The sequence below is a fragment of the Carcharodon carcharias genome, chromosome 19, assembly GCF_017639515.1.
Source record: "Carcharodon carcharias isolate sCarCar2 chromosome 19, sCarCar2.pri, whole genome shotgun sequence".
In the NCBI taxonomy this organism is placed as follows: Eukaryota; Metazoa; Chordata; class Chondrichthyes; order Lamniformes; family Lamnidae; genus Carcharodon; species Carcharodon carcharias.
Window position 1 is genome coordinate 113,489,205 of NC_054485.1, and position 12,473 is coordinate 113,501,677.

General features: G+C 48.3%; 1 protein-coding gene across 1 annotated transcript in view; it reads right to left on the minus strand.

The window, feature by feature from the left end:
* Positions 1-12,473, minus strand: part of LOC121291357 — a 55,235-nt gene that overhangs the window by 25,099 nt on the left and 17,663 nt on the right. Inside the window, exons 3-6 of the mRNA XM_041212426.1 lie at positions 11,662-12,012; positions 3,342-3,608; positions 2,658-2,771; positions 2,466-2,561 (exon numbers count right to left, since the gene is read on the minus strand). Coding sequence (XP_041068360.1) covers positions 2,466-2,561; positions 2,658-2,771; positions 3,342-3,608; positions 11,662-12,012 — 828 coding nt within the window. The remainder of the gene's footprint in view (positions 1-2,465; positions 2,562-2,657; positions 2,772-3,341; positions 3,609-11,661; positions 12,013-12,473) is intronic.

Here is a 12,473-nt window from a genome sequence, read left to right on the forward strand (position 1 = left end):
AGGAAGAGGAGATAAGAAGAAAGAAGTGGGGGAGGAGGGGTGAAGGAAGTGCTTGGGAGGAAGGAGTCGAGGGGGAGGGGGTGGTGATGGGGAGATGGCAAGGGGGGTTAATGAGAGGAAAGAGTGAGGGATAGCGGGGTGAAGGAGGCTGAGGTAAGGGAGCAGGCGGTGAGGGAAGAGGGGATGAGGGAGATGATGTGAGTGAGCTGGAGGTGAGGGAATAGGAAGTTGGGGAGGAGGGTAGGAGGAGGGAGTGGGGGAGATAAGTGGGAGAAGGGGATGCGGGAGAAGTGATGAGGGGGTAGAGGGAGTGAGGGAAGTGATTGGGAGGAGAGGGTGAGAGAGATTAATGGGATGAGGGGGTGGAGGAGTGGGTGAGTAGGACGAGGGTGTGAAGGAGGTGAGTGGGAGGTGTGGGTGATGGAGGTGAGTGGAAAGAGGGATGAGGGCGGTGAGTGGGAGGGGGTTAAGCGAGGTGAGCTTGAGGCGGGTGAGGGAGCTGAGAGGGAGGGGCTAAGGGATGTGGTTGGGAGGGAGGTGAGGGAGGTGAGTGCGAGGAGGGTGATGGAGGTGAGTGGGAAGACATGAATGAGGCAAGTAGGAGGACTTGTGGGAGGATGTGAGGGAGTTGAGTGGGAGGGAGGTGAAGGAGGTAAATAGGAGGAGGGATGAGGGTGGTGAGTGGGAGGAGGGGTGAGAGTGGTGAGAGGGAGGAGGGGTGAGTGTGTTGAGTGGGAGTGGGGTGAGGGTGGTGAGTGGGAGGAGGGGTGAGGGTGTTGAGTGGGAGGAGGGGTGAGGGTGGTGAGTGGGAGGAGGGGTGAGGGTGGTGAGTGGGAGGAGGGGTGAGAGTGGTGAGTGGGAGGAGGGGTGAGGGTGTTGAGTGGGAGGAGGGGTGAGGGTGGTGAGTGGGAGGAGGGGTGAGGGTGTTGAGTGGGAGTGGGGTGAGAGTGGTGAGTGGGAGGAGGGGTGAGGGTGTTGAGTGGGAGGAGGGGTGAGGGTGGTGAGAGGGAGGAGGGGTGAGGGTGTTGAGTGGGAGGAGGGGTGAGGGTGGTGAGAGGGAGGAGGAGTGAGGGTGGTGAGTGGGAGGAGGGGTGAGGGTGGTGAGAGGGAGGAGGGGTGAGGGTGGTGAGTGGGAGGAGGGGTGAGGGTGTTGAGTGGGAGGAGGGGTGAGGGTGGTGAGTGGGAGGAGGGGTGAGGGTGTTGAGTGGGAGGAGGGGTGAGGGTGTTGAGTGGGAGTGGGGTGAGAGTGGTGAGTGGGAGGAGGGGTGAGGGTGGTGAGTGGGAGGAGGGGTGAGGGTGTTGAGTGGGAGTGGGGTGAGAGTGGTGAGTGGGAGGAGGGGTGAGGGTGGTGAGTGGGAGGAGGGGTGAGGGTGTTGAGTGGGAGGAGGGGTGAGGGTGTTGAGTGTGAGTGGGTTGAGGGTGGTGAGTGGGAGGAGGGGTGAGGGTGTTGAGTGGGAGGAGGGGTGAGGGTGTTGAGTGGGAGGAGGGGTGAGGGTGTTGAGTGGGAGTGGGTTGAGGGTGTTGAGTGGGAGGAGGGGTGAGGGTGGTGAGAGGGAGGAGGGGTGAGGGTGTTGAGTGGGAGGAGGGGTGAGGGTGTTGAGTAGGAGGAGGGGTGAGGGTGTTGAGTGGGAGTGGGTTGAGGGTGGTGAGTGGGAGGAGGGGTGAGGGTGTTGAGTGTGAGTGGGTTAAGGGTGATGAGTGGGAGGAGGGGTTGAGGGTGTTGAGTGGGAGGAGGGGTGAGGGTGTTGAGTGGGAGTGGGTTGAGGGTGTTGAGTGGGAGGAGGGGTGAGGGTGGTGAGAGGGAGGAGGGGTGAGGGTTTTGAGTGGGAGGAGGGGTGAGGGTGTTGAGTGGGAGGAGGGGTGAGGGTGTTGAGTGGGAGTGGGTTGAGGAAGGTCTCTCACAGCTAGCTGGATTGGTTAGGGAGAACCGAATAGATGTGAAGGTGGGTGAGGGGTATTGGGTTTGGAGACTGCTCTGTATTTCCCAGTGTTCCTTTGTCGAGCTTTAATGATGGTATAACCAGGTTGTATGGCACTGACTGCAGCTATATTAGCCAGCCATGTATCTGAACTGCACAACATCAGTCACAGATGGAAAGATAAATACTCAGTGGAGCAGAGAGTAAAGATCATTTTTGCAGATGTAACAGGAAGGGAGATGTAACATATTCAAAGTGAATTAGCCCAAATTTAACAGGGTATGACCCACAAGGGCTGAGTTGCACCTGGTCCTCATGTGCTGTCAACAGGCAGTGAAGCTCCTGCACTATTGCCACTTCAAAGGGGCAACATCATTCTTCCCCTGACCCCTGACTGGATTGTACCCTCACAATCCATCCATGCAGCTTTAATGTGGGGTGATCAATGTTACAAATTGATTGTGTTCAATTTGATAACAGGAACCACAGGCTGGTATCTGATTGTAGCTAGTGTGTGTTTAGACATCAGCAAAACAGGTCACTTACCCAAACCAAACACAGACAGACTACTTGCAATCAACAGGCAGATGATGGACACAAGATGAAAGATCACAAAAATGGTAGTCAATTCCTTCTGCTGGCCTAGAACACAAACCCAAAACGAGAGAAGTGAATATCAACAAATGATGCTTTGGTCTAGAAATAGACTCATCGCCTAATAACATTGTGCATGAATACCTTGAGAGTGCTTTAAAGCATTGATTATGATAGCTGCCGCAATGATGGAGGTCAAACTACTGATCAGAGCAACAACCGACATCAATAAAGCACAGTTAGGAATGAAGAGAATCTCTGAAATATGAAAATAACATTAATTTGTTCCGATAAAATGAAGTACATCAGTAAGTATTCTGATGGGATGGATCGAAAGATAACGTGAAATTCCACATGGCTGTTTTAACTAAAGTAACACATTGCTATTAGAAATACTCAGGGAGGAGCTTGGTGCCAATGTTGCTAACTGTTTGCACCTTGATATGTTCACAATAACGCTGCATCACCAACTGCAATATCAGGGACAACACAACTACAATACAACTAAATTCTTAGATGTTACCTGGAGTTGATTTCGCTTTCCCTAAAAGCAATTTGGCCTCCCATGAGCAGAGAACTAAGAGCAAATTTCACCTTAAACTTTACCATCAAGGAATGAAGTTTCACCAGGAGAAGCCACATTTCACTGGGAGGAGAAAAATATCCCTAACACTGCGCTGCACAAGGTATCAGACTGTGAACCATCATCCAGCACAATAAGAATATAATCCCATGTCCCTCACACTATATTAGTCTCTGAAACTTTACCCTGTACAATCAGAATTTAGTCCCATGTGCCTCACACTGTGTCAGACTATGAAATCCTACCTTCTGCTGTGAGGAAATAAGAATTGCTGCTTCTGCTGACCTTGTTCTTCACCGTGCAGGTATACAAGCCGCAATCTGTGACTTTCATGTCTTGAATAAATAGTGTGCTGTTATCAAAATCCAACTGGACACGCATCATGTTCAAAAACTTGTTATCTTTTTGCCAAATGATGCTACTCACTGCTGCTTTGCTTGCAATGCAACTCAGCTGAACATGAGTCAATATATAGGCAGGATTCTGAGTGATCTGTGGTGTTCGCAGTTTGTCTGCCAAAACAAGAAGTTACAAAGATTAAAGTATGCAAGCATGAAGATAGCAGCTCGTCACTGAGTGTAGCTCAAAACAGAGTGTGAGTTTGGGAAATGGCTGGTGAGGAAATTTTGAAGGTTAATTTCAAGGGGTAATCTCTTTCTAAAACCTAGTTGAGTTTGTATTTAGCATTTAATTACAATTTACTGTTAAAGTTAAGTTTCATTCAGACTTAGTCAGGGATAAACCGACTCCCTACTGGAGAGGCAGCTGCAGTTAGTTAATTAGGTAGCTCGTTACAACAGCAGTCTAGCCAGCAGTCCTGCCTCGTCCCTGAATTTCAGCTAGTATAATACAGGTGGTCTTGCTCACTGTACAAAGTAAGCAAGTACAAGATGGCATCTCATCACTGAATATAGCTCCAGATGAGTGTGAACTTTGGAATTTGGTGGGCAGAGGAATTCAGTGCAGTTAGGGGGAGGTGCTGCTCTGATGTTTTATATAAAAGGAGTGGGCCGAGAAGGAGAGCTAGGCAGAAGTAGCGAGACATGAGAGCTGAAGCCTGGAAGCGTTAATTAGGTGAGCAGACAGATTTTGTAGTGGTGAGTTTCTTTTACTCTCTAAACAAGGGGGCAGCAGTTTCAACTGGTACAGGGGAAATATAGCTATTGCATTAAATTTACAACTTAACTAGTTAAACTACCTGATATAACTACAGGTAACCATTGAGTGATATTTCTAAACTTAATTAGCTAAATAAAACACAATAAAGATGGCAGAGCAGATGATGTGTTGCAGCTGGAGCATGTGGACACTGGTGGACACATATGTGATCCACAGCAACCACTTCTGCAGTAAGTGTCTGCAGCTTGAGGAACTTCAGTTCAGAGTTAATGGACACTGCAATGCATCAGGGAGCGGAAATGTCATATGGCCACTTTGTACCAGGAGACAGTCACAACCCTTGGTCCGTGCTCAGGGACAGGGCATGGTTACTGCGAGTGAGGCAGGTATGGGGATCGAGAAGGTAGAGGTGGAGGAACCAACAGGTTCAAGGTTCCTGCAGCTTTTATGGAGGATGGAGGATGGAGGAGGGGTGCGGGGGGGGGGGGGGGGGGGGGGGGGGGGGGGGGGGGGGGGGGGGGGGGGGGGGGGGGGAAGAGGGGCAGGGGCTGCTGGGTGCAGGAGCAAACTGACTGTGGCACCATGGTGCAGAGAGCCACCAGGTGGGGAGGTGGGGAGGGGAGGTGGGGAGGTGGGGAGTTGGGGGAGGTGGGGAGGTGGGGGAGGTGGGGAGGTGGGGAGGTGAGTTGGAGTAATTAGAAATGTATTGGTAATAGGGGAGAGTATAGTCAGGGGGATAGACATAGTTCTCTGCAGCTAACAGCATTAGTCCAGAAAGTAAATTCTCCTTCTTGGCGAGAGGACTATGAAGGGTGGGGTAGGAAGGCGCTAGTTTTCCGGGGAGACTGCCCCAGAGACAATGGACACACACAATCGGTCAGTCCCTGGTAATATAGCAGCAAAGGCACCACCTACCTGAGTTTCCTCCCTCCTTCCCTGATCTTCACCTTGTTCAGCGGGCCTGTCTTTTCCACAGGGAAGGTAACTGGCAACTGGGAGAGGGAGGATCCAGTTGTCATGGACCACTTGGGTAACGTGGGTACCAACAACATGGATTAAACAAGGAAAAATGTTCTGCTTAGGGATTAAGAGCAGCTAGGTGCTAAATTAAAAAGCACAACTACAAAAGTCAGTAACCCTGGATTACTACCTGAGGCACGAGTGAGTTGGGATGGGGTAAATAAGATCAGAGGGCTGAACGCCTGGCTCAAAGACTGGTATGGGAGAAAGGGGTTTCAGTTCATGGGGAACTGGCACCAGTACTGGGGGGATGGTGGAGGTGTACTGTTGAGACAGTCATCACATTAACCTAGCTGGGGCCAGTGTTCTGGCAAGTCATCTAACTAGAGTGGTAGAGATGGCTTTAAACTAAATAGTGGGGGAAGGGATGAGGTAAGGGGTAATGTGGTAAACTAATGAGAAAGGACAATGTGATACTGCAGAGTAGCAGCAGGAAGGGACAGGATGTACAAATTTAAGAGTACACATGCAGATAAGGCCAGAGTTTGCAAGAATGGTTAACAGGCAGAATTAAAGGCCTTTCACACAGCTTTTCCAGCAAAACAGATGAAATTACAGCACAATTTGAAATAAGTATGTATGACCAGACAGTCATCACAGAAGTTGCAAGGTGAACAAGGCTAGGACCTAAATATTCAGGAGTATTAATAACGCAAGAACATAAGAAATAGGAGTAGGTAATTCAGTCCTTCGAGACCGCTCCGCCATTCAATGTGATCATAGCTGATTTTCTACTTCAACACCATTCTCCTGCTCTGTCCCTCGATGTTTTTAATATGTAGAAATCTAGCGATCTCAGTCTTGAGCATACTCAACGACCAAGCCTCCACAGTCCTCTGGGGCCAGGGAATTGCAAAGATATACCACCGAATAAATATCTTCTCTCAGTCCCAAATTGCCTGCCCCTTATTCTGAGACTGTGTCCCCTGGTTCTGGGCACCCCCAGCCCTGGCCAGGGGAACATCCTTCCTGCATCTAACCTCTCAAGCCCTGTAAGGATTTTGTATGTTTGAATAAGATCAGCTTTCATTCTTCTAAACTCTAGAGAATAAAGACCCAATCTATTTAATCTTTACTCGGAGGACAATCCCTCCATCCCAGTAATTAGTTTGGTGAACCTTTGTTACATTCCCTCTATGGCAAGCATATCTCTCCTTAGGTAAAGAGACCAAAACTGCACACCATACTTCAGGTGTGGTCTTGCTAAGGCTCTATATAACTGCAGTAAGACACCTTTATTCTTTTACTTAAGTCCACTTGCATAAAGGCCAACATACCATTTGCCTTCCTAATTGCTTGCTGTATCTGCACGTTAGCTTTCAGTGACTCAGAAACAAAGACACCCAAGTCCCTGTGAAGTTCAACACTTTCTAGCGTATCAGCATTTAAGAAATATTCTGTATTTCTGCTTTTCCTTCTGAAGTGGATAACCTCACATTTCTCCACATTGTATTCCATCTGACCACTCGCTTAGTCTCTCCAAATCCCCTTGAAACAACTTTGCATCTTCCTCACAACTCACACTTCCACCGAATTTCGTGTCATCTGCAAACTTGGAAAGATTACATTTAATCTCCACATCCAAATCATTGATATAGATTGTGAACAGCTGGGGCCCTTGAACCACTGAAGTCAACGTGGTGTAGGTACACCCACAGTGCTGTTAGGGAGGGAGTTCCAGGATTTTGACCCAGCGACAGTGAAGGAACGGCGATATATTTCCAAGTCAGGATGGTGAGTGACTTGGAGGGGAACTTCCAGGTGGTGGTGTTCCCATCTATCTGCTGCCCTTGTCCTTCTAGATGGTTGTAGTCTTGGGTTTGGAGGGGCTGCCGAAGAAGCCTTGGTGAATTCCTGCAGTGCATCTTGTAGATGGTACACACACTGCTGCTACTGTGCGTCGGTGGTGGAGGGAGTGACTGTTTGTGGATGCAGTGCCAATCGACTGGGCATCTTTGTTCTTGACAGTGTCAAGCTTCTTGAGTGTTGTGGGAGCTACACTCATCCAGGCAAGTGGGGAGTATTCCATCACACTCCTGACTTGTGCCTTGTAGATGGTGGACAGGCTTTGGGGAGTCAGGAGGTGAGTTACTCTCCGCAGGATTCCCAGCCTCTAACCCGCTCTTGTGGCCACAGTATTCATATGGCTGGCCCAGTTCAGTTTCTGGTTAATGGTAACCCCCAGAATGTTGATAGTGGGGGATTAAGTGATGGCAATACCATTTAACATCAAGGAGCGATGGTTGGATTCTCTCTTGTTGGAAACGGTCATTGCCTGACACTTGTGTGGTGTGAATGTTACTTACCACTTGTCACCTCAAGCCTGGATATTGTCCAGGTCTTGCTGCATTTGGACAGGAACTGCTTCAGTATCTGAGGAGTCGCGAATGGTGCTGAACATTGTGCAATCATCAGCGAACATCCCCACTTCTGACCTTATGATGGAAGGAAGGTCATTGATGAAACAGCTGAAGATGGTTGGGCCAAGGGCACTACCCTGAGGAACTCCTGCAGTGGTGTCCTGGAGCTGAGATGACTGACCTCCAACAACCACAACCATCTTCCTTTGTGCTCGGTATGACTCCAACCAGTGGAGAGTTTTCCCCCCGATTCCCATTGACTCCAGTTTTGCTGGGGCTCCTTGATGCCGCACTCGGTCAAATGCTGCCTTGATGTCAAGGGCAGACACTCTCACCTCACCTCGAGAGTTCAGCTCTTTTGTCCATGTTTGAACCAAGGCTGTGCAAACATCCAATCAAAATCAACATTCTGGGAGTTACCATTGACCAGAAACTGAACTGGACTAGCCATATAAATACTAAGACTGAAAAGCAGGTCAGAGGCTGGGAATTCTGCGGTGAGTAACTCACCTCCTGACTCCCCAAAGCCTGTTCACCATCTACGAGGCTCATGGAATACTGCACACTTGCCTGGATGAGTGCTGCTCAAACAACACTCAGGAAGCTAGGCACCATCCAGGACAAAACAGCCGGCTTGACTCGTACCCCATCCACAAACGTTCACTCCCTCCACCATCAGTACACAGTGACAGCGATGTGTACCATCTCCAAGATGCACTTCAAGAACGCACCAAGGTTGCTTAGACAGCACCTTCAAACCCACAAACATTACCATCTGGAAACACAAGGGCAGCAGACACATGGGAACATCACCACCTGGAAGTTCCCCTCCAAGTCACTCACCATCCTGACTTGGAAATATATCACTGTTCCTTCACTGTCACTGGGTCAAAATCCTGGAACTCCCTCGCTAACAGCACTGTGGGTGTACCTACATCAAAATCCTGGAACTCCCTCCCTAACAGCGCTGTGGGTGTACCTACACCACATGGAGAAAATCCTGGAACTCCCTCCCTAACAGCGCTGTGGGTGTACCTACACCACATGGACAAAATCCTGGAACTCCCTCCCTAACAGCGCTGTGGGTGTACCTACACCACACGGACAAAATCCTGGAACTCCCTTCCTAACAACACTGTGGGTGTACCTACACCACATGGACAAAATCCTGGAACTCCCTCCCTAACAGCACTGTGGGTGTCCCTACACCACATGGACAAAATCCTGGAACTCCCTCCCTAACAGCACTGTGGGTGTACCTACACCACATGGACAAAATCCTGGAACTCCCTCCCTAACAGCACTGTGGGTGTACCTACTCCACACAGACAAAATCCTGGAACTCCCTCCCTAACAGCACTGTGGGTGTACCTACACCACAGGGACAAAATCCTGGAACTCCCTCCCTAACAGCACTGTGGGTGTACCTACACCACATGGACTGCAGCAGTTCAAGAAGGCAGCTCAAGGGCAAGTTGGGATGGGCAATAAATGCTGGCCTAGCCAGCGATGCTCACATCCCATGAACAAATAATAAATAAATACAGGAATAGAATATAAAAGCAAAGAGATCAGGCTAGAAACTTTGTTCATTAATTGTTAGGGCTCAGCTAGAGTATTGTGGACAATTCAAGGCATCACACTTCAGGAGAGATTAGAAAGGGTAAATGGGAGGCTTACTGGGATGTTAGCCATTGGAGTTGGACTTCAGTTATGAGCAGAGGCTGGAAAAGTTAGGCTTTTTCTCCTTGGAAAATACTGGGGGAGGGAACTGCAAAGTGAGAGCAGATTTCCCAAAGAACCGAAAGTTCCCAAGGCCAAGAAGTGAAACAGAAACAGGAGAAAGTCCCAAGTAGACCTTCTAGTCAAAGGAAGGACAGGGACCTGGAAAAGGTCCAGTTAAGTGAAGTTAAGAGTGAGGAGCAGCAGAAGGCTCCAAGCTGCAGCAAACAGAGTCAAAGCAAGAGTCAGAAGGTCCAAAGAGACAGCTGAAGGTCTGTAACTCTTTGCGCTGGGCATGTGAAGCAGTGGTACTGTTGATAGCTGAGTCAGTGAGAATAACGTGAGGAAAAAAGCTTGAATACAGGGAGGGGAATATCGGGAGGAGAGTTTGAAACCCTGGAAGTGGACCCTTGCGGAAGGTGTCTGAGAGAAAGATTCCAAAGCGAATTCTTGGAGAGTGGAGATTGGAAACCCTTGTGTGAAAGACGGAGTTCAGTAAGACTGGTTGTCTCATGGTGTGACAAGCATCTTGCTGGGGGCGTTGAGCAGAGATCCCATAAACAAATAATAAGTAAATACTGACTCCCCAAAGCCTGTGCACTTTCTACAGGGCACAAGTCAGGAGTGTAATGGAATGCCCTTCATTTGCCTGAATGAGTGCAGCCCCAACAACACTCAAGAAACTCGACACCAGCTAGGACAAAGCATCCCACTTGATTGGCACCACATCTACCACCCTCACTCTCTCCACCACCACTGCACAGTAGCAGCAGTGTGTATCATCTAAAAGATGCAGTGCAACAACTCACCAAGGATCCTTCGGCAACATATTCCAGACCCGTGGCCTCTACCATCTAGAAGGACAAGGGCAGCAGATGCATGGGAACACCACCGCCTGCAAGATCATCTCCAAGCTACACACCATCCTGACTTGGAAATATATCGCTGTTCCTTCACTGTCACTGCAGCAAAATCCTAGAACTCCCTCCCCAACGGCATTGTGGGTGTACCTACACCACATGGACTGCACCAGTTCAAAGCGGCAGCTCACCATCACCTTCTCAAGGGCAATTAGGGATGGGCAATAGAAATGCTGGCGTAGCCAGTGACGTGCACATCCTGAGAAAGAATCAGAAAAGAGATGCTGAGGGGATGTTTCCTCTCGTGATCTTGAACTAGGGGACACTGTTTAAAGTGAGGGGTCTCCCATTCAAGATAGAGGTGAGGATGAATTTCTTCTCTCAGAAGGTCATTAGTGTTTGGAATTCTTTTTCCCTGAAAGCAGTGGAGGCTGAGTCACTGAATATATTCAAGGCCAGACAGATTTAGACAAAGTTAGACAGGTTTTTGTTTGACAAGGGACAGGCAAGAAAGTGGAGTTAAGGTTACATCAGATCAGCCACGAGTGATGGAGCAGGCTCGAGGGGCCAATTGGCCAAATCCTGATATTTCTTTCATTCTTATAACTGTTCTTACAAAAAGCCACCACACACACGACAGGCTGAATGGCTTCCCACTGAGTTGCAAGTTTCTATGATTCTATCAAGCAGAGAATTCAAACTTTCAACTTTGAGGACAGAAGGGTCCATGCAACACTGCCCAGCCCTGGCAATACAGCATTGTTTTATACCTGTTAAGATAATCCCTTTCCTAAACACAGTGAAGTTGGCTGTGTGAAGAATGCAAAGGGTAGGCACTGATAGGGCAGATACTAAGAGGCTGTTTCCCCTGGCTGGAGAGACTAGAATGAGGGAGAACAGGCTCCAGGTAAGGGGTCATCTTCTTCAATCTGAGGGTTGCGAATCTTTGGAATCCCTTACCCCAGGGAGCTATGGGCATGCAGTCATTCAGAGGCCGACAGATTTTTGGGCACTAAAGGTAATCAAAGGATATAGGGATAGGACAGGAAATTGCAGTTCAAGTATAAGATGTGCCACGACCTTATTGAGTGGCAGGGCAGTCTCAAGGGATCGTATGTCCTACTCTTATTTCTTGTGTTATTAAAGATCGATACGTTAAATAGCTCATCCTCCATTTTGAATCTACTTCATCAAACAGTATTTTCTAAATCAAATTTTCCAAGAATGGTTAAAAAAAAGATTGCAACAGGCAAGTAAGGATGTCACTGGAGCCAGAGTACAAAAGCAGGAAACAGAAAGTCTGAGCAGACACAGTACAGTGAGGATTGAAATGTGGAACCTCACATTAACTATAGAAATATTTCACACCAGAAAAGCAAATATAACCTAGACACCAAATTGAATTGCTGGAATTAAACCTGGTGTACAATTGTTCAAGGAGCTTATTAGTTGTGCAAGTTGGGTGTCGCAACGGTCACACTTACCCTGTACGTCCAGAAAAATAAAGAAATGTTTGCGTGCCATCTCATTGTTCAACGTAGGTTGATATGCAATCATTTCGTAAAGGCCACTGTCTACTATTTTTAAATTCCTCAGTAAGAGAGATCCAGTTTCCTTATTAAACGTCACTCTATGTTTGAAATATGAACTGAACGCCACAATGTCACTGTAAGATAAGGACTGAAGGATTATCTGCTCATATGCCAGGCCCAAGTATCGCCAGGTGATCTGCAGGGTAGTTATATCCATGTAGGGCTGCAGCAGCACAGAGGAACCGATGATACGGGTTATTGTGATTGGTTTAGACTCTTCTTGTTCTGAAAGAAAGTAGTTGGCTGAGAGCAACATAGATTTACATTAAAATAACATTTCTTTGCCTGAATTAAAGGAAAAATTGGCTGATACTTCTATCTTCATTGAAAGGCTCAAGACCTTCAGCTAATAGGAGCAAAAAACAACCTCATTAACATATAGCATGTTTGGTGTAAGGAAACATCCCAAGGTGCTTTACAAGAGTATTATAAAACATAACACTGTCACATAAGATCAGGTGACCAGATAATAGATCAGGTGACCAAAAGCTTAGGCAAAAAGGTAGGTTGTATGGGGCATCTTAAAGGAAGAAAGCAAGGTAGAGAGAGACGGAGAGGTTTAGGGAGGGAATTCCAGAGCTCGGGGCCCAGGGAGCTGAAAGCACGGCCGCCAATGGTGGAGAGATGAAAACCAGGGGTGTTCAGGAGGCCGGAATTAGAGGAGCACTGAGATCTCGGAGGGTTGTGGAGCTGGAGGAGGTTAC